Below are 19,486 nucleotides of genomic sequence, written 5' to 3'. Positions count from 1 at the left end.
ACCTGCATCATCTTGATCACAGACACATTTAATTAGACCAAATACCAACACTGGTCCATTATCTGCTGGTGGTTTGTAGGTGAATCCTTTATTTTCATATCATCTATAAAACAAGAGTCTTTATTTCGCAGCGACCACAGACAACTGGTCTCTGATGCGTCCCAGTCCGTCCAGTATGGTGTCCAGAGACTCCCTGCTCAGCTCCACCGTAACCGTGGAAACCAACTCATTTACTGCTGACGAACACGGATCCTCCACCTAAAGCAAACATACATAAGAGACTACAGTTAGATTGTGTACAGGATTCAGACTTGCCTTTCTCGTTTCTCAGCCACACTTTACATAGAGACTGTTTCATTCCTGGGTCGAAGCTCGTTAATGGGACCAGACGCCGTTTGTTCAGAGACAAAATGAAGACCTGGACCAGGTTCTGTGGAGGTGGGCATCAGAGCTCAGAACCTGAGTCGCTCCCACTACTGCTGCCAGTTATCCAGCACCTGGATTTGGACTCACCTTGAATTGAACCAGGCAGGTCGGGATGGACATTCGACTGACTGAGTCTGAGCCAGTCACCACGTCCACTCTCCAGTTCAGCTCCTTCAGCTGAGGGAGCGAAACTAAACACACACACACACACACACACAGGTTTATCCCAATAATAATAATAATAATAATAATAATAATTGAAACTATTTATCCCAGCAGTGCAGTTAGATCCGCCCCTGGGAGCAGGGTACAGACAACTATAAAGCAGTTTGTGAAGGCACTGATGTACATGTACTTACTCTGATTGCCGAGCGCTTCCGTCCTCCACACAGGGCTGAAAAACAGCAGAGGTCAGATCAGCGACGCCACAGAGCTGAGGTCAGATATGGACCGCTGAAGTACCAGAACCACAGCGGTTACGTGGGTTTTCTGTGTAGCTCACCAGTTCTCCAGCAGGATCTTAGTGAGGAGGTTCTTCAGGCTGGAGTGGAACGACTCAGGGAAGAGAGGCAGGATCTGCTCTGGGGAGCTGAGGTTGTGGAAGAGGACGTGGCGGCACAGAGCGTGGAGCGACTGGACCAGCTGGAGGAGAAAGCTCAGGGTCAGGTCCGTCCTGTCAGCGCTATTCTACGGGTTTGGACCCTGGTCAACACCATAATGTGAGGCGTAAAACAGTCGTTTAATTCAAGTCTATCGTGTACACATGGACCTTGAGATGATCGTCCGCACTCCGAACCTTGAGCCTCAGGCTCGCCTCACCTGAGCAGCCTGGGCCGCTGCGATGCCGAGCGTCGCTGCTGTGGACTCCACCAGCCGGAGACTCGAGCCTCTGTGACTCTGGACGCAAACGTCTCTCACGGCGCCTTTAGACGGAGCCTGGAGACAAAGAAGAGCAGAACGCAGTCAGAACTGGATCCACGACAAAAACAAAATAACGAGCGCGTTAACTGCGGGTCCATTTTTTTAAGCCCGGACATGAACGATCTTTACCTTCAGAAGCAGCTGTAGGTTGGCGAAATCTTCGTTGGAGACGGTGGCGGCCATGTTGGCACGTGACGGAGCTACAAGTCATGTGATGGAACTATGTCGCTGTTGCTCACGGGAAGTGAAGTCAACCCTTTGAACAATAAATCTTTATTGACTGTGATGAACAGAATCTTAAATGTAAAACGTTAAAATAAAACATACATTAAACATATTGGACACAAAATAAATATATATACAAAACAACGTCAACGACACTACTAGTACTACAAGTTCTAGTACTACTAGTTCTACTACTACTACTATTACTACTACTACTACTACTACTACTACTACTACTACTACTACTACTACTACTACTACTACTAATAATAATAATAATAATAATAATAATAATAATAATAATAATAATAATAACAGACCACTTCACACGTGATGGAGGCTGTCGGAACCCGGGGACGGTTCGGCTGATCCACGATACGTCGTGTCCGATCCGTACGTCCAAGATGTCGGTGTCCGGTATGAAGAAGCAGCTGCACAAAGCCAGCCAGGTAAACGGGTCGAACCGAGCCGTGCCGCGGTAAATGCTGCGTTCACTGCATCATGCGGCCTCGTGTCATCCGTACTTTCTGCTGCTGTGTCATCGCGTTTAGCTCATAACTACAAAAAGTACTACGGCTACTACAGTCACTTATGCTGAACAGAAGTAGAGGAAGTATAGACATATAAACATACAAAAGGTACAAATATCTCAACGTTACACACGTATTTATTCAACCTAGCACTACTATTATTTATATATATATATATATATATATCTATATCTATATATATCTATCTATATATATAAATAATAGTAGTACTATATCTATCTATCTATATATATATTACAGTCAGGTCCATCTGTATGGACTATGTCACCGATGCATGTGATTTCAGAGCCAGCTTGGCCACCTACAATCTTCATCCAGTACTTCTGTCTGTCTTCATGGTCTCTTTTAAATCCGGTGCCCAAATACTTACGGACCCCACTGTGTTTGTGCAGCTGCTGAACGAGAGGCTGATGGGAGCTGAAGGAACCAAGATGGACGAGGACTTTGTGAGGATGGAGAAGGTAAAGTGTGAGCGTTCAGGAGCGCGAGCCTCAGCGGGTCGGTCCTATCAGAACTGACGGCCCTGTTTCTCTCTGTCAGAGTGTTTCTGCGATCCAGACCCTCCTGCTGGAGCTGCTGTCCAGAACCACCCAGTTCCTGCAACCAAACCCAGGTACAGAACAGCAGCTGCATCACAGCTGGATTCACTGCAAAGCAAAAGTAATAAATTGGGAGCACGTGGTGCTTCTGATGTCTCTGTGTTCCACAGCGCACCGAGCCAAACCGAGCATGCTCAACACCGTGTCCAGGATTCGAGGCCAGGGGACGTCCGCAGGTTACCCGCAGGCAGAGGAGGTGCTGGGAGGACGAATGGTGCTGTCCAGCCAGCGGTTTGGACCCGCGTCTGAGTTTGGTACGACGCAGCTGGTTGGGTTTGTTTCTGGCTCAGACCTGACTGTTCTTTTCTGCAGTGCAGGTGCAGCTCTGGCCCGAGTGGGGGAAGCTCTGCAGCAGGTGGGCCGGGCCAGGGACGCGATGGACACTAATGTCCAGTGCAACTTCGTTGACCCCCTGCAGGACCTCCACAGCACACAGCTGAGGGACAACAGGGTCTGTGATATAGTCTTTATAATAGGGTAGAAGAGTCAGGCTGCTCACATCCCAGTTCACATGTTTCAGTTTCAGCTGAAAAAGCTGCACAGCCGGCGGCTGGACTTCGACTACAAGAAGAGACAGCGAGGGTCCATGCCAGCGGAGGAGGTCCGACGGGCCTGGGACAAGCTGGTCACTTCCAAGGAGCAGGCAGAGAGGAGCATGTTCGTCCTGCTGCACAATGATGTGAGTCACGGGCATCACCATCTCTGGTCTCTGAGCTGGTCCTGTGGCTGTTGGACCTCTTGCCTGTGAAGCCTGTTCACTGTCCTTGTTGACGGTGGTCTATGGGTCCATTCTTCATTTGCTTTTGTTCTGTCTATTGCATGTCTTTAGTCTTCATAGTAGCCGTTGCTTGTTGTTCCATGAGGTTTATTAGTGCAACTGTCCACCTGTTCGAGGGGAGACATGATAGTGCTGTGCACATCTAGAGAGGCTGGTTCTGACCCAGACAATCACGGCAAGTCCCATTTGGCTGTATTTTAAAAGCTTCCTCTCTGACTGAAGCTTCCTCTGCAGATGGATCTGATCTGTTGTCTGGCTGCTCTGGTCTCAGCTCTGCTCAACTTCCCCCGCGACGCCCATCGCACCCTGCTGGACCTCCAGGACCACCTGCAGGCCCGGTGAGTCCGTCCAGAACCTGTTCTTTCCCCTCAGACCTCTCCTCGTGTGCAACTAAGCTCCTTTTGATCATTAGACTCAGCATCACTTGTAAATGAACGTTGTCTTTTGTTCTGTAGGAATTGGTCAAAAACTGTGATCTGATGTGATTAAATACTGAGCGTAGGTTTTAGCAGCTCAGACGTAACCGTGGACATTTTGTCGTGTTGTATATGTTGTAAATAGGCTGACGGCTGCCAGTAACAAAGCAGAGCAAGGGTTCAGACGCAGAAAGATCCGAGTCAGAGGCGAGTGGACCAGCGGCGTCAGGTTCCTCCAGCCGCCGCCTGCTTCGTCCTCAGGTCGTTTGAAGTTTCACTTTAAAACTGACTCTCACTTTTCACGGTCGTAAAACACTGAATGATGCAGATTTGTTTGCTGTTTGGCAGTGGTGCCGTCCAGACCAGGCAGCCCTGTCTCCGTCCACCGTAAGGAGCTGATTTCTTTTTTGCTTTTGCATTTGTTTTGAGATTTTATTAGTAAATGCTCAAACAAACCCTCTGTTTTCTGAGCAACTGCGGTGAAACATCAACCTGAACACACAAAGGCTCTTATTTACTCACACAGTTACACAAATCTGTCATTTGTAACTTGAAAAGCTTAAAATAATGTCCTCAGAATAATGAACCTCAGAAAACTATAACTCGTTCTGATCATCGTCTTATCGCTGACTGATAGTCTGACTAAAGCTATTTTACAGCTAATACATTTCTAGAATAGGAAATACTTAACATGATGGTTTGTTCATCCAGCTGACAGTCAGCTGATCCTGGACCAGCCCTGCTGCAGAGCCTTGTACTCCTTCCGCCCGAACCAGGACAGTGAGCTGAGCTTCAGTGAGGGTGACGTCATCGTGCTCAGTTGTCAGGTGGACGCTAACTGGTACCAGGGTGAGCTCCATGGTCGATCCGGACTCTTTCCTGTCAGCTATGTGGACGTGCTGGTTCCTCTGCCGTTACCATAACAACACAGGTCAGACACAGCCTGACTTGTAAGTATTTGGGACAGTGACAGAGGTGAAGCCCTGAGCTGCTGCTGATCAGATCTGGGGCCTGTAGATCTGGCTGCGTTAAACATGGACAGGAAGGCCACAGTCTCCACTGTGGAGAACTTTAGCTTCTGAATTCAGAGTCTCGCGCCCAAGTGTTTTTTCTCTTCAAAGCTTTAGATGCATTGTTGATGTTTTCCAATTTTGCACATTAGCAGAAGAAACAGAGTCAGTTTCAACAGAATGAATGAATGAATTGGTAGAATGAAGGTCCCACCTGCAAAAAAGAACATGTGATGTAGATGGACGGAAGCTACACTGACTCAACACACGCGTCTTGTGTTTCATTAGTTTTTCCTGTTCCATTTCTGGAATATATTTACCAAAAGGGTTGAACTGCCTCTTTAATTAAAATGACTCCCCACAGACTAAGTGCACAAATATAATAAAGCATAGACTCTACATACAACTAGTAGCTTTACATTTTAAATCAGTTTGCTTACATTTAATGAAATGTGTGTGCTGACTGTGTGGTTTGAACGTTTATGACTTCACGAGTCACAGAAATGTCCCAGTGCTGTTATTCAAAGAGCTGAGCTGTTTGTTGTAAATAAACAGGAATCACTGAATGTATTTATGCAATAATTTATCTATAAAACACCACATCAATAAAATCCTAGTGTTTGAGTGTTTATTAATGAATAAATCCTCATGACAAGAGGTTTACGTTTCATGCTGACACACACTGGCAGCAACGTGAGAAGCGCTGATGCCTTCGATTATTTCATTTCTGTTCACCTTTGTGCCTCCACTCGTGTTGTTATAGTTAAGGCCTCCCACCAGCGGCGCCGCTGTAGCCGCGCGAGGGTCTGACTTCCGTTTAAGCATTTAAGCTTCCACCGGAAGTGTGCTTGTCCTCTTCTACCAGGCCGATCCAACATGGTGGGTGGTTTTTATCTCTTTAGCCGGGCTATCTAAAGTAATCCTGGTAAATTGACGAGTTTTGGTCCACGCTGATTATGCCGTTGTACAGCGTAGCGTGCGTGTAGTGTGATAGCTGAGGTATTGACGGTAAATGATACAAACAGAGCGGTTTATTTTTGTGTTGTTGCGCAGGGCTGATGCTAATGAATTACACCAGTAGCTCTCCTACGTTTGTGTGAAAGCTCCTGAAAGTCTGACGTATTGTCATAAACCAGTGTCCGCTTCGCGTTCACGGCAAAATCCTAACGTTACTTGCTGAAAACCGTCTCATTTTAACTTCATTGAAGAAATCTGTGAAATTCAAGCGTTTGCTAATGAAAACGAGAGCCGGACAAACGTTCAGTCCAGCAGAACTGACACGGAAATAACTGGATGTTTAAGTCGAGTGTTTTGATGGGATGTGGTCTAAAGTCAACCCACCTTCTTCCCACAAAGTTAGACATCAGCAGGTGTCGTTAGATTGGTATAAATTAGTTTATTTTCTATGTCTGAGGCTTAAACTACTGTTGGGATGAAATGAGTCCTTCCCCTGCTGTTATAAGAGCTGCAAACATTTCCATGGATTTTGTTTGTGATGTCTACGGTGTGTCTGCAGGGACGAGTCAGGACCAAGACGGTGAAGAAGGCCGCCAGGGTCATCATCGAGAAATACTACACCCGGCTGGGAAACGATTTCCACACCAACAAGAGGGTGTGTGAGGAGATCGCCATCATTCCCAGCAAGAAGCTCCGCAACAAGATCGCTGGGTGAGTCCGGCAGGAGCTGGGCCTCCTCCACCCTGTATAGAAAATGATCACGGTGTGTCTGTCGCCGGATCATCGATGGTACAGGAAGATGAACGTGTGGGCCTTTCCCGTGTCTGAAGGAACCTATTCCTCTCAGACCCTGGTGCTCTCAGACAGGCCTCATGGGCGTTTTATAGACGCCTGTTAAATGAGGCTCTTTTCAGCCGTCAGCTGAAACAGCCCTGATGTGATGACTCTGATCTGATGCCTGTACATTTGTCTGATCCCGCAGATATGTGACACATTTGATGAAGAGGATCCAGAGGGGTCCGGTCAGAGGAATTTCCATCAAACTGCAGGAGGAGGAGAGAGAGCGAAGGGACAACTATGTACCAGAGGTCGGTGAATGTTTGATGTTGCAGCTGGGTGTTGGTGTAGTTTGTGAAGCCACTGATTTGTGATGGATGGTGTCGCCATGTCTGTATCGGGTGATGAGACGTGTCATGTCTGCTCAGTTTTCCCTGTATCGAAAGTGACGTGGCTTCTGTGTAGCCAGGTCATCGAGGGTACAGGAAGAACAACGCGAGAGCTTTTTCCCTGTGTTTGGAGGATTCTCTGTTCCTTCTGAACCCTGGTTCTCTCAGACAGATACGACTGTGTGAGGCTGTTCTTTGTTCAAACGTCTTGTCTACTGAACGTCACTGAATTATTGAATTCCCTTTGTCTAATGACAAGCTATGCTCTGTCACAACAATGCTCGACTAGTTTGAAAGCAGATATGGTTCATGTAAGAAATGAAAATCGCTGCAGCATTTGATCACCTGCTGCTCTGTTGAAGAACATAAGAGATGTGTTTCTACCAGACAGAATGTTGGATCCTGTTGTGTAACTGCTTCCTGTTTGCTGTGCAGGTTTCTGCTCTGGACCAGGAGCTGATTGAAGTTGATCCTGACACCAAGGAGATGCTGAAGCTGCTGGTAAGTAGCTGCAACATTACAAACATCAAAATAATACATTCACCACTGGTACTTGATTAGTAAAAAGGCAGACGAATGTGGACCCAGACCAGAGGTCCAAGTGTTGAGATCATTAGAACCACCTCTTGAATCGTGTTCAAAAGGTTTATGCTTCACCGTCTGTAAATCTGTGTTACTTAAGGGATTAAGTTCTGTTGACTGTAGTTGGTGAACCTGCTGCTTTGTGGCCCAAATCAGGACCAACCAACAGAGGAAACCTTTTAGTCGTGTTCTGTAGTTCACTTTGGACCTGTTCCTTGACCTCTGATGGAGCTATAATGATCAGTGTCCTGCTTTTAACAATCAACATAGACTTAGCACTATCACTTGTCTGTAGGATTTCTAACACCACCCTACTTTAATCTGGTCAGTGAGCTGTGGAACCGCCTCCAGCTGTGCAGCTGTCTGGCTTCCTCCACCCTGTATTGAAAGTGGCCATGGTGTGTCTGTCGCCAGGTCACCGATGGTACATGAACATGTGGGCCTTTCCCGTGTCTGCAGGACCTCGGTTCCTGTCGGACCCTGGTGCTCACAGACAGCAGTTTACTCTAATCTGCACCCGTTGCTTTGTGTTGCATACTGCTGTTCTCAGACCCGTTTTATCGTCCTCCAGGACTTCGGCAGCCTATCCAACCTGCAGGTGACCCAGCCCACCGTCGGCATGAACTTCAAGCAGCCCCGAGGAGTCTAGTCTGTAAAGTATCTTCTAATAAAACCCTTTGGGACAAACTTCTGCTGTGCAGGACTGGTGATTCCGATTTAGAAATTAAAGGAACTTTTCTGTAATTTGGAGAATAAATGAGGAGAAAACTGAAGATAACATTGCTGCTTGTTGGTTTTGTTTTATTGAACCTCATCAGCTTCAAGATGTTGATGCAAACAAAAACACACCAATTTCAACAGTGTTTTAGAACAAACTAGAAGCAAATTAAATGTTGAGCCTTTGCAGCAAAATTAGCTGCTGGTTGTTAAGTCTGTGAAATTAAAAAGTCATGTTTGGTTTCTGACTGACTGTAAAAGCGTGTTGTGAAACATCTCGCAGTGTCATTGGTTCTGGAAATAGAACCGAGCCTTTGCATCAACCACAAACAGACACATTAATGGAAAAAGCGAGAAATCCTGTTTAATGAAGCAGGTGGACAGTCATCGTGACCTCTTATTTACAGCGATTAGTGGAAAATAGAAGCTCTTGCTCAGTGTGACTTGCTCATAAGCACTTGAGCAGGAAGTTGCAGAAAGCCCTGCGGGGACAGTCGCACATCTTTCCGATCCGAGATCCTTTCCTGACGGCGCAGTGTTCGCCGAGATCACAGGAGGAGGAGGAGACAAGTCGCAGGTTAGCATTGGTCCAAGACTGGTGTAACATCGGAGGACCCGGTCCAGCACCGGGCACGAGCACCAGGCTTCCCATGCTATTTTACGCATGACACCAGTAACACGGGTCTCATCACTATGTTTAGGTCAAAAGCTGGTGTCTCTCAATCAAATGTTGAAACTTAGAAGCCTCATGTGCTGTGTGAGACTCAGACGGGTTTCTCCTCTTGGTTTGTAGCTTCTCCAGCACCTCGTGCAGAGCTCCGAGCTTAAACACAGGCGGGCATGACGTCATTGCCTCCAGAACCAGCCTTACTGACTGAACATGGGCTCGAACGGTTCTACTGAATTATTAACGCAATAACTCTTTGATTAGAACCACTTTTACGAGCGTCATATCACAGCTCAGCGTCAGTACTACGGTTAATCAACAGCTGCTCAGAAAATACATCATTACTGAAAGTAACAGAAACCAGACACGAGCTGTGAAGAACCGATCATTACCAGGCTAAATTTACATGACATCACATTGATGAAAATTATCTATTTAACATGAATTAATAAAATATATTGAAAACTTTTACGATTTATATGGAATAGACACATCATTGTATCGGCTTGTTATTTTTTTCCAGTCAGAAAACATATATTTGTACCTTAATTACAATTAATGAAAAAAAAAGCACCAAAGCCGGACCCACCAGTCTGTTCGAGTGGTACCGGTAGTCCTGGACCCCCCTCTCGCCCCGGTCGGTCTCCGCCCCCCCTCCGGACAGAGCGCAGACAGCAGCGCCGCACACAGCACAGCTCGCGTCCACATGATGTCGAGTAGGAAAGTTCCGAGAGCGCGCGAGCTGCTTCAGCTCCAGGAGATTCTGGCGCCAGGAGCCCAGTGCGGGATGTTTGGACGGAGCCACTTAGTCTCCACGTGACGTCACGGCCATGACGCACTGAGAGGTGTGTTCATCATAGCAACCAGCAGCCGTTCACAGAGATTGGATCTGGACTGGTTCTGATAGATCGTGGATGTCCATCACCTGACTGACCCGCGGCATCAGGTGTTCTATGGGAAGCGGCGAACTGATGCTCTGGGTCGTGTTCTGCTGGGAAACCTCGGGTCAAGTCATGTGGAGGCTGCTGTGACCAGTACCACCACCTCAGCGCGTTCCAGAATGGGCCCCTTCGGCAGGACGCCGCTCCCTGGTTCTGAAATGTTACTACACAGCCCAGCTTCAGGTTGTAATGGAGCCCACAGCACCACGGGTCAGCAGAACCAGCACAGCAATAGACGCATGATGGGATCTGTGTATGTTTGTTGGTGTAACTCAGCTAACAAACTAACAAAAAACTGGATAGCGGTTTCGTGAGGCTTTAGGATGATCCTGGACTTGAGGGTTCTGAGACGATTGCAGCGGGTCAACATGGAACCTGCGGCGTCACAGGCGCAGCCTCCAAATCCTGCTGGCGTCAGTGAGGCTTGTGCTGATGTGGCCTCGCTCAGTCCAGTCAGTAGAAGGTGCTGTCATGGCAGCTGCTGCCCACTGACTGCAGTTGGTTGGAAATAAAGTTGGTGCGAGGCGTGAGGTAAGAGGTTTAAAGCCGTGACCCGCTTCAATCGCATCCTGAAGGAATCAGCGTGAATCCTGCTGCAGGCTGCGCCGCCTGGTGACCGCTTCTATCTCCACAGAATAGAGTGAGGGAAATAACACCAGACCGAATGAACGGAACAATATCAAATCAATTTAGCTACGAGACACTGAACACATAAAAACAGAACGGAGACGACAAACGCGAGCAGAGCCGAATCCACATCATCGCTGCTTCATGTTAACTGCTTAGAAGCCAATCAAGTCCATCCAGCCTCAGAGGCGTAACGCTGCTTAAAGCCGCTGATCCATGAAAAGTGACTGGTCCAGAAGCCCCGGAACAAACCCGTATGGAACCGTTACAGGATGCAAGGAAGTTTGGCGCTGGCAGCAGAAAGTTTGCTGGAAGATGAGAGTCAGCGGTTTGAGGACGATGGAAGCTGTGATGTTGGAGTCATTACGGGTCCAGGCTTTGATCCTCATGATCCAGCAGAACCGAGCTCATTACCGCTCCACTTATTAGCAACAATCCTTCAGGAGCTGGTGACTGATGCTAAGGAGCTTTTGATGTTTGATCACAATCACGACTCAGATGAAAAGCACCTCAACAGGAGACGTGAGTGTGGTTCACGCCGTCGGCCATCGCTGCTGAGCTAATCTGGTTCCGTCCAGTGATGATTTATTAGAAAAAAAAATGATCAGATTGTGATTAGAAGATTAACAAACATCCGTACGGAGAGGTCAGACTGGATCCAGAAGAAGCGAACTGCGAAAATCCAAAGGAGCCAAAAACGAATCCAAACGTTGAGCCCGTGTTACAGAAGCTACTGCAAAGGTTTTGCTGCATGTACAAAGACTTTAAAACAGCTGCTGTGACTCACATTAACCTGTGATGCGCCATCTGACGCGACTGATGTTTTATTGGCACAAACACTGGATTCTGTTTGATTCCAGGTCATCATGCGTCTGTTTGAACAGGGATTTGCTCAGAAAACACATCTAGTCCATTTCTTCTCTCTCTCTCACCCGTGGTGCCGGTCCGGCTAATAGGCACATTAGGCTAAATGAATGACCCACTACTAACCCGGCCCGTCTGCCGCCTGTCTGAGGCGACTCAGAACCTCCTCTGGACTGAGGCACGAGTCCACTCTGATGAGCTTATCTCTGGACCTGGAGCCCTGGAGGGGAAAAAAGGGAGGGTTTTATTTCAGGGTCATACAATTAATGTGAAACAAGAACAAATCTTCATCACAGTCACATTAGCAGCAGCTCCGTGCCACAAACACCACATTGATTCAAAATAGATTTATTTGTTGCGCTTATTTAGAGGTTCAGTCTGACCTGTTATAAATATCAGGAACAGTGAAGAGTGAGCTATGAACGTTCAGCTGAGGAAACATTTCTGCCAAGCATTTACATATAGAACACGTTCCATGCAGAGTCTTGGCTGTGAAGCCTCAGTGACACGTTCACTCGAGCCTGTGACGCTGCTGCGAAACTGACGACCTGCTGGGAATTATTTGCGGAACCTTGTCCAGAGATACGCGGCTCCGCTTCAGCTCCAGGACTTCGGCCAAGTACCGGACGAGCTCCGCATTGGCCTCTCCGTCAGCAGGAGGCGCTGCGATCGCGACGCCCACGGCCTCCGCGGACACGTCTGTGGAAGCGGCAGGAGGGAGGCGGTTAGCGGCGTGCGCGGCGTGCGCGTCGTGCGCGGCGGACGCGGCGCGGCGGACGCGGCAGCCGCTCACCTGTGATGGCGCTGTGCCTGGAACCGGGCTTGGCGCGCACTGTCACGGTCACACAGCCGCCTTTGTCACGAGACACCGGGCCAGAGGCTCCAGTCTGGGCCGCTCCAGGCCGCTCAGCCGCCGCCGCCTTCACCTGGACCCACAGAACAGCAGCTGTCACATCCATGGGTTTATCCAGAGGGCGGACGGACCCAGCTCTGGTTCAGACTCACACAGGGACAATAACAGTAAACAACAACAACACACATTTGTTGGAGGAGCCACGCGCGCTTTTGAGCTGCTTTTGGAACAACGCACCGTTTTCTCCTTCTTCGGCATCTGCGTGTTTGTGCCTGTTCTGACCCAGACACCGGCACCGGCACCGGCACCGGCACCGGCCGGAGCAGCTCGTCTGCCGCCGAACGCACGGTTGGACCCCGGGAGGCCGCCGGACACGCGCTTCACCACTTCCACTCGCAGTGAGTGCAGGGACATGGACCTGCCGTGGCTGACTAGCTTAGCCGAAGTGCTAACGTGAAAACGGCGTCATTTCCGCCTGTCAACAAAAACATTTTCGGCGTTTTTCGAAGTAAAAGAAATAATCTTTTTGGTGTATTAGTCAATATATTAAAGGTGTGCGAGAGTTGTAAACTGCTCCTGTATGATTAAACACATTAATATGATTTAGGAACAATGGTTAAGTAAGTCGTCATTTTTGAGCCTCCTTTGTCAACCTTCCTAAATAACATTTATTATAAAAAACACTTTTAATCTCACACAAACCTGTAAATATTTGTTGTGTGTGTTTTTGTGTCCCTCCCTAAACAACCTGTGTAGATGAAGCAGAGGGAGTGTCTGCAGTCAGAAGAGCTTTCCCCTCCTCTCCCAAACATCCCATTCATTACAGAAGCCACTTCAGCAGCTGCCTCGTCTTCCTCAACATCTGGACTAACACCGGAAACTTTCCATGGAGATGAGCCGGAACCAGGAGGCAGAGGACGAGATGTGGTGAGAAAACAGTTGCTTCACGTTCGGCTCCAGCTTAGTCTGTGATCTGAACAACGCTCAGGCTTTTTCCATGTAGTGAAACTGCCATAAAGCTGGAAGGCCTCCAGCCTGACATTCCTGAGGTGCTGGTGCGAGACAGGCTGAGACGTGGCAGCAGCAGCACAAAGAGGCCACGGCCGGAGAAAGATTCAGGGCTGGTCTTCGTCCAGGATGGAGAGAAAGATGACACGGCACCAACAGCCGAACGTTCATAGAGGTTCACACATGTCAAATGTCGTCATGAGCAGAACGTCATGTTCAGATAATCCTTTGATTGGTGAAAGTCTTCATTCGTTTACCACAGTACAAACTCAGCGTGCTGATTATTTCAATCAGCCAGTTCATGGATTTAGTTGGATCAGCAGCAGGTGGAAGCACAGGACCCAGATGTTACACTGACTCATGCTCCCCGAGAACAGCTAATGCACTCAACTCAGATTGTTTTCACGTGAACATGGTTTCTTCCTTCATGATTCTCTGTTCTATTGATCGCTTGTCGTGTGTTTCGGTCCCGACTGTGATGATGAATGCTGGTTCTGGCCTTGTGCAGTTTTCACAGAACTCCTTCTCTCCGACGTAAATGGAGGAAACGTTACGGCGGCCTGGACGGCAACAAGCTGCTGGAGCCCAGTGAAGATGCTGACGTGAAAGGTTTGTGTGGAGCACCCTGTGATTAGTGGTGGGTGGCGTCAGAGTTAGAGTCTAAATCCAGCTGCTGCTCCACCCGTCAGGAAGGAGCAGAACACAGCACACAGCTGCTCCAGATGTGCAGCCATCACATCACAGGCCACAAATAGACACAGACAAAGTCCTCTGTCTCACAATTACGAACTTCAGCCCTGACTCGAACCCGTCCTGGGCCGTGGAAGGGAACAGCCCACCTGGTTCTGCTGCCCAGACTCTAACTGGGACCAAAGTCACGTCACTAATGCTGATGTGAGCTTCTTCTCCTTCTTCTGGCAGATGATGGACGGGTATCAGCCCAGACTCAGCCGAGGAACCCAGAGAACCAGGTAGACCTGTCTGAACGTGCGCAAACATGTTTTGACCCGGTAGCATCACAGCTAACGTTGCTCTCTGCTGGTGGCGTCCTAAGGAGGCGGCTCCCCTTCCGGCTCCCAGGAGTCTGATCCAGAGCCCAGTCCAGAAGCCCGTCAGCCTGGTCAGCCCAGGACCTGCAGGTACGTCTGGAGCCGCAGGTTCGGATCAGACCACAGCCCCTAGTTTCATCTTGTTACCGGTCCTGTGTGCAGCGCTCCCAGTGTCGGTCATCAACGGGTGTCTGAAGCCTCCACTGCCTCAGGCCGTGGTCCGGCCAGAGGACAGGAGCTGCCCCCCCCCCCAGCCCTGGGCCCCACCTCAGCAGAGTCCGTCCAAACGCAGGGCGTAAGTCTACGCTAACACTCTCACTGGTAGGACCAATGTGGCCAGAGCAGCAGAACCACAACAAGCGTGTGGACCTTCTGATGTGTTTCAGAGCTGCTGATGTGCTGTTTGACAGCTTCGCCTCCGACGGACGACTCAGAGTCAACCGCTTCTTTGAGGTATTTCCCACCAGCAGATTCATAACCAAGCATCGCTGGGCAGTTTTCCTCATGGAAATGTCTCTGTCAGAGCATCTGGAGCTCGGGTCTGCACCGGTCCGACCCTCGGCTCAGGGAGTGTTTCTTCCATCTGAGGAAGCTGCAGGACGCCGAGGGATCCGTGGACAGAAGCACCTTCCACAGGTCCGTCATCCACATCATCCACATCTCTGATGCGGATTATTTTGGACTTTGTGCCTTTTAATTACTCTTGTACGTGGAGGTTCTGGAGTGGATCGGATTCACGTTTTTCTTTCTGTAGATGTGTGACAGGATTCGTTTCCCTCGTGCTGAAAGCTCTGCAGGGACGGTTTGTGATTCCAGATTTCGCCACCTTCACTGAGGAGACTCAGAAGTTGTTCTCCAGGTGTCGGCAGCTGTCTTCTGTGCAGGTAAGTTCTGCTCTTATCTTGTAGTTCAGAGAAGGTCGTGTTCTGGGGCCGGGGTCCATGAAGAAGGCTGACGACCCGGTTGGATAGTTTATGGAAGAGGCAGATCAGTAAATATCGAGAGAAGCTTTGATTCCCAGGGTGACAGACACCGTGGCTGGATTCAAAGACCCAAAGCAAAGTCCCAGACGGGTCACAGGCGAGTCCATTCTCACTGTTCTTTCTGTCCACACAGGATACCGAGCGAGACGACGTGGTCGGCACTAAGTGGGGCGTGTCCATCTGCACCGTGGACGGACAGAGGTGGGTGTGTCACAGTTCATTCAAACCATCAGATGCTTCTGAGGCCTTAACACAGCGTCTCTGGGCCAGGCTGTCTCTGGGGGACTGGGCCGGGCCTGTGGTTCTGGGTGAGTTGTCGTGGCCGCTGGTGTACGGCGTGGCCGTGGACCTGCTGGGTTCGGACCTGGTCCACAGATACGTCGGCATGGAGGAGTTCTCCAGACACCAGTCTCCCTTCAGCCTCAGTAAAGCAGGTGTGAGCTCTCTGTCGGTGGCTGCTGTGGAGGCCACTGCTAACGTGTGCGTGTTGACTCGCTGCAGGCATCCCTCACAGCCCTCTGACCGAGACGGGAGCCGTCGTTGCTGCGTCTCTGCTGCAGGTAGCGTGTTGTCCGTGACGCGGGTCGAACTCCGACCACGTGAAGCAGCTAATCCGTCCACTGCTTCCTGTTTGCAGCTGGGGGGCAGGATGTGTGCGGAGGAGGAGAAGTTTGACTCTGTAAGTGAGGAGGGCAACGGGTCACCAGACATCGGGTCAGAACAAACTCAACCACCGTCGCTTTATTTTCACTGCAGTTGCTGAACGTGATCCGAAGACTTTGCAACAAAGAGCACGTGAGCCTGAACGGCACCAGGTACTGATGCTGCCGCTCACACGCGCTTCCTGCTCGCGGCCACAGACCGTGTCCCTCTTTGTCCCGCAGCTCCCGGAGCGCTCTGTCCAGGCTCCACGCGCTGTCCTTCTACCTGCAGGAGAGGAAGGTAAGGTCCGGGGCGCTGGCGCTGGCGCTGGCGCTGGCGCTGGCGTCCGCGTGCGGCGCCCGCCTCTAACCACACTCCTGCTTCAGTGTTTTCCAGAGAAGGTGGACGTCACTGCTGCTGTGGACCTGCTGCTGCAGGTAGCGGATCCTCTGTCTCATGGTGACACTCATTGAGCCCAGCTCTAACCAACCTCTCCGGCCACAGTGCTGCTCAGCGGAGGTGAGCTGTGAGTGCGGCGCCGCCATGGCTGCGTCTCTGGCCAACGGGGGTCTGTGTCCGCTGTCAGGAGACCAGGTGCTGTCCCCGGCATCCACTCGGAGCATGCTGTCCATGATGCAGGTGGCGGGGCTGAAGGATTACTCCAGCGCCTTCCACTACAAGGTCCACCATAGATTCTATGAGCTCGCAGAAGCACAGGTGCTAGTACTGATCCAGTAACTGTGCTGCAGGCGTCCGTGCCTGCCGTGTCCAGCAGCCACGGCTCCCTGCTCGCTGTGGTCCCTGGCGTTTTGGGCCTGATGGCGTTTTCTCCAGAGCTCGATGCCTGTGGAAACCCCTGGAGGGCGGTTCACTTCTGCCAGGTAGCGTCTGTCACTAGCTACTACCTCACTGGACCTGCTGTGACATTGCTCTGGGTTTAAGAAGTCGTCAGTCTTGGTGTAACCTGTGAGCATCCGTGGGATCCTCCGGTGTTGTGATCTGTGCGTCCTGTTGCTCATCTGGTCGTGACTACTTCCATCCTCTCTGATTTTTGCAGGAGCTGGTTTCTGTCTTTCAGCTGCACATGTTTGACATCAGGACTCCGTTCAGGCAGATTCTGGCCTACAGACAGTGGAAGGCTGAATCCGAGGTCAGTCACAATCCCAGAACAGTTGAACTCCGGCTCCACACCTGCCTAACATCTTGTCTCCTGTACAGGGCTATCAGATCATGAACGTTCTGCTTGCAGCTTTCAAAGGCGACGTTCGGTCCCTGAGGAGGTAAAACCGTCTGGATTTAACGTCCCTGCGTAACAGAGCCTCATTTACACGCTGGGGAAAACTGGAGCAACTGACGGCAGCTGTTTAATCCTTTTTGCTTCCGCAGGTACTTCCTGTCTGGACTGGATGTAAACGCCGTGGACTACGATGGCCGGTCGGCTCTGCACGTGGCGGCGGCTGAAGGTCACACTGAGGTCATCCGCTTCCTGCTAGAGAACGCTGGCGCAAATCCTGCCCTCAAGGACAGGTAAGACCACACCTGCTGGGAAAGTGACCTTTGACCTCCAGCGATACCTCACGTTTGAGCTCCACCTGACCTGCTTCTTACCGAGTAGAGTTTGATGCAGTTGCGTCTCTCCACCAGGTGGGGGAGCTCTCCGCTGCAGGAGGCGCGCAGGCACAACAAGGAAGCTGCAGTTCAGCTGCTGCAGGAATAACTGATCCCTGATCAGTTCATGGAATGATTATAGAAAAATTCAGTTCGACAGAGGATTAATACAAGAACCTAATTAACCACCAGGTATTTTGACAATAATAAGCATTATTTGTTCGGTTTTATTTCTGAGAGATGACTGTGCTATTTCTAATATCGAACCACACACCAGTTCTGCTGATCTGGGGTCAGTGATCCCTTGGATGTTTTGTCTTTTTAACAGGTTTTCTAGCTAGCTAAAGTGCTTTGAGATAACTTCTGTTGTGAATTGGTGCTTAATGAATAAAACTGAATTAAACAGATTTTTTTTCCCACTTGTGTTATTAAAATAAAACAAAGAAGTTTCGACCTGCCACTGAACTCGAACGTTTCAGAGGACGAAGTCTGATCCGTTTAGAGAGCAGATGAACATCACACATTTAGAGCATCTTCGGGAAGCGATTCAGAAAAGGCTGAATGATATAAACCTCAGCTTCAGTATGACCTGTCTACACTGAAGCTGGAGGCTCGGTTTGACTTTGGTCCATGCACTGAAAGCAGCTCTGGCTCAAACCCACTGAGGGGTTAATTAGTATTCTGCTCACGGTGCCTTCTGTTCTACTGATGAGTAAAGGCCGCTGTGGCTTCACTAAAGCAGGTTTGACTTTGTGACAGTGGAGAAGAAGCGAGAACCTGTAGAGCAAAACCTGATGGTTGTCATGGAATAAACATTGAAACGTTGACATTCAAACAGTGAATTCTGATGCATTTTACAGCTTTGCGTAAACGGCACCAAAAACTCACAGAGCCATGAACAAACTCTAAAATAGGTACTTTTGATGTTTGACACCTTATTGTTTTACACCATGTTTACGTTGATTCTTGAGACTCAGAGATGAGTTTCTGAATGGGCTCCGAGATGAAAACGTATACATCGGGCCTCAGCTTAGACCCACAAGAACAAGAACCTTTAATCAGCAGGAGAGACTCAGCCTGTGGTGTTTACACAGCAGTGCAGTGATGAGTGTGACAAGAAACTGATCCGCGTCACGTGAGGGTTTCCTGTACATCAGGACAACTGCACCATTATCTTGAGCTGATTTACATTTTGTGAAAAGGAGACAGACAGACAGACAGACAGACAGACAGACAGAAACAAACAGACAGACAGAAACAAACAGACAGACAGAAACAAACAGACAGACAGAACACACAGACAGACAGACAGGTCTGTCTTCTCTTCAGGTTTCATGAAGTTTGAGAATATAAACAGCCCTCTATCAAGTTACAAATTATGCAATCCTGGAAGTATAGGGATTGCCTGTCAGAATAAAAGTGTTGGTGATGAATCAACGATGAAGAGCAGTTATTTTGTCCATTTTGTAAATCATTAAATGTGAAAAAAAGATTCAAATAAATCTGTTAATCTATGAAAACAAAGACAAACACAAATATCCAGGGCCTAGTGCGAACAATAATCAAAACAAACATCATTAGTGAAAAGCTCCACATCAACGAGGCTGATGCTGTGATCATACATCACCATGAGAGTGGTTTAGATAATGTGTGATTCTTCTATATTTAATTATAAAGTAGTGAGGTTTGCTTATTTAGTTTTATTATGTTTAGTTAGATAGATTTGTTTATTACGTTTGTAAAAAGAAAATAAACGTTCTTTTCAGTAGATCTGTAACTGGATGCATATACAAAATAAAGTTCATCGATTCAATTCAACTTTATTTATAGGAACACTATATATACACTCGACGCAGTACACACTTAAAATAAATATACATCAATATATAGAGAGAG

General features: G+C 48.9%; 5 protein-coding genes and 3 non-coding genes across 15 annotated transcripts; 6 read left to right on the top strand and 2 right to left on the bottom strand.

Moving 5' to 3' along the window:
• Positions 1 to 7: 7 nt before the first annotated feature.
• On the bottom strand, positions 8 to 2,032 carry commd9 (COMM domain containing 9). Of its 2 annotated transcripts, XM_029152571.3 has the most exons (8): positions 1,893 to 2,032; positions 1,477 to 1,603; positions 1,246 to 1,362; positions 929 to 1,068; positions 786 to 820; positions 514 to 617; positions 343 to 430; positions 8 to 258 (listed from the first exon to the last, which is right to left on the bottom strand). In XM_029152571.3, exons 2-8 carry the CDS (start codon positions 1,528 to 1,530, stop codon positions 227 to 229), a joined length of 570 nt encoding a protein of 189 aa, XP_029008404.1. In that variant the 5' UTR covers positions 1,531 to 1,603; positions 1,893 to 2,032; the 3' UTR covers positions 8 to 226. The 2 variants fall into 2 exon arrangements, with proteins under 2 accessions (XP_029008404.1, XP_029008403.1); XM_029152570.3 differs by lacking the exon at positions 343 to 430.
• Positions 1,887 to 6,576, top strand: sh3gl3b (SH3-domain GRB2-like 3b). Of its 5 annotated transcripts, none has more exons than XR_005897786.2 (12): positions 1,887 to 2,021; positions 2,516 to 2,584; positions 2,664 to 2,736; positions 2,833 to 2,976; positions 3,040 to 3,173; positions 3,243 to 3,401; positions 3,723 to 3,838; positions 4,062 to 4,177; positions 4,265 to 4,303; positions 4,628 to 4,765; positions 5,690 to 5,805; positions 6,443 to 6,576. XR_005897786.2 is itself a non-coding variant. In XM_029152569.3 (10 exons), the coding sequence occupies exons 1-10, from the start codon at positions 1,977 to 1,979 to the stop codon at positions 4,837 to 4,839; spliced, it is 1,095 nt and encodes a 364-aa protein (XP_029008402.1). In that variant the 5' UTR covers positions 1,887 to 1,976; the 3' UTR covers positions 4,840 to 5,492. The 5 variants fall into 5 exon arrangements, 2 of the variants coding, with proteins under 2 accessions (XP_029008402.1, XP_029008400.1); XR_008694895.1 differs by having other exon boundaries at positions 4,628 to 4,847; positions 5,690 to 5,851; XM_029152569.3 differs by lacking the exons at positions 5,690 to 5,805; positions 6,443 to 6,576 and having other exon boundaries at positions 3,735 to 3,838; positions 4,628 to 5,492.
• On the top strand, positions 5,690 to 8,411 carry zgc:114188 (40S ribosomal protein S17-like). 2 transcript variants are annotated; one of them, XM_029152575.3, is made up of 5 exons: positions 5,690 to 5,805; positions 6,443 to 6,594; positions 6,866 to 6,971; positions 7,485 to 7,550; positions 8,203 to 8,411. In XM_029152575.3, the coding sequence occupies exons 1-5, from the start codon at positions 5,803 to 5,805 to the stop codon at positions 8,278 to 8,280; spliced, it is 405 nt and encodes a 134-aa protein (XP_029008408.1). In that variant the 5' UTR covers positions 5,690 to 5,802; the 3' UTR covers positions 8,281 to 8,411. The 2 variants fall into 2 exon arrangements, with proteins under 2 accessions (XP_029008408.1, XP_029008407.1); XM_029152574.3 differs by lacking the exon at positions 5,690 to 5,805 and adding an exon at positions 6,231 to 6,296.
• Positions 6,625 to 6,749, top strand: LOC114858014 (small nucleolar RNA SNORA71). The gene has a single exon (XR_003786314.1). It is a non-coding gene; the product is annotated as a small nucleolar RNA SNORA71 (small nucleolar RNA).
• On the top strand, positions 7,093 to 7,220 carry LOC114858015 (small nucleolar RNA SNORA71). Its single transcript, XR_003786315.1, has one exon. It is a non-coding gene; the product is annotated as a small nucleolar RNA SNORA71 (small nucleolar RNA).
• LOC114858016 (small nucleolar RNA SNORA71) lies at positions 8,008 to 8,127 on the top strand. The gene has a single exon (XR_003786316.1). It is a non-coding gene; the product is annotated as a small nucleolar RNA SNORA71 (small nucleolar RNA).
• Positions 8,412 to 11,371: 2,960 nt separating the features above from the next.
• Positions 11,372 to 12,782, bottom strand: c6h15orf40 (chromosome 6 C15orf40 homolog). Its single transcript, XM_029152573.3, has 4 exons — positions 12,538 to 12,782; positions 12,241 to 12,373; positions 12,019 to 12,146; positions 11,372 to 11,667 (listed from the first exon to the last, which is right to left on the bottom strand). The coding sequence occupies exons 1-4, from the start codon at positions 12,712 to 12,714 to the stop codon at positions 11,569 to 11,571; spliced, it is 537 nt and encodes a 178-aa protein (XP_029008406.1). The 5' UTR covers positions 12,715 to 12,782; the 3' UTR covers positions 11,372 to 11,568.
• On the top strand, positions 12,554 to 17,997 carry glsl (glutaminase like). 2 transcript variants are annotated; one of them, XM_029152565.1, is made up of 22 exons: positions 12,554 to 12,698; positions 13,057 to 13,227; positions 13,817 to 13,917; positions 14,230 to 14,279; positions 14,363 to 14,447; positions 14,520 to 14,652; positions 14,744 to 14,810; positions 14,881 to 14,993; positions 15,112 to 15,241; positions 15,474 to 15,541; positions 15,611 to 15,774; positions 15,842 to 15,900; positions 15,978 to 16,019; positions 16,097 to 16,155; positions 16,225 to 16,282; positions 16,369 to 16,419; positions 16,487 to 16,663; positions 16,732 to 16,863; positions 17,040 to 17,132; positions 17,201 to 17,262; positions 17,369 to 17,509; positions 17,627 to 17,997. In XM_029152565.1, the coding sequence occupies exons 2-22, from the start codon at positions 13,187 to 13,189 to the stop codon at positions 17,697 to 17,699; spliced, it is 1,899 nt and encodes a 632-aa protein (XP_029008398.1). In that variant the 5' UTR covers positions 12,554 to 12,698; positions 13,057 to 13,186; the 3' UTR covers positions 17,700 to 17,997. The 2 variants fall into 2 exon arrangements, 1 of the variants encoding a protein (XP_029008398.1); XR_003786135.3 differs by lacking the exons at positions 17,369 to 17,509; positions 17,627 to 17,997 and having other exon boundaries at positions 16,732 to 16,948; positions 17,201 to 17,240.
• The last annotated feature ends 1,489 nt before the right edge of the window (positions 17,998 to 19,486 follow it).

This window comes from Betta splendens, chromosome 6, assembly GCF_900634795.4.
Source record: "Betta splendens chromosome 6, fBetSpl5.4, whole genome shotgun sequence".
Taxonomy (NCBI): domain Eukaryota; kingdom Metazoa; phylum Chordata; class Actinopteri; order Anabantiformes; family Osphronemidae; genus Betta; species Betta splendens.
Note: the sequence above shows the minus strand (reverse complement) of the source record. Positions and strands in the feature narration are given on the sequence as shown.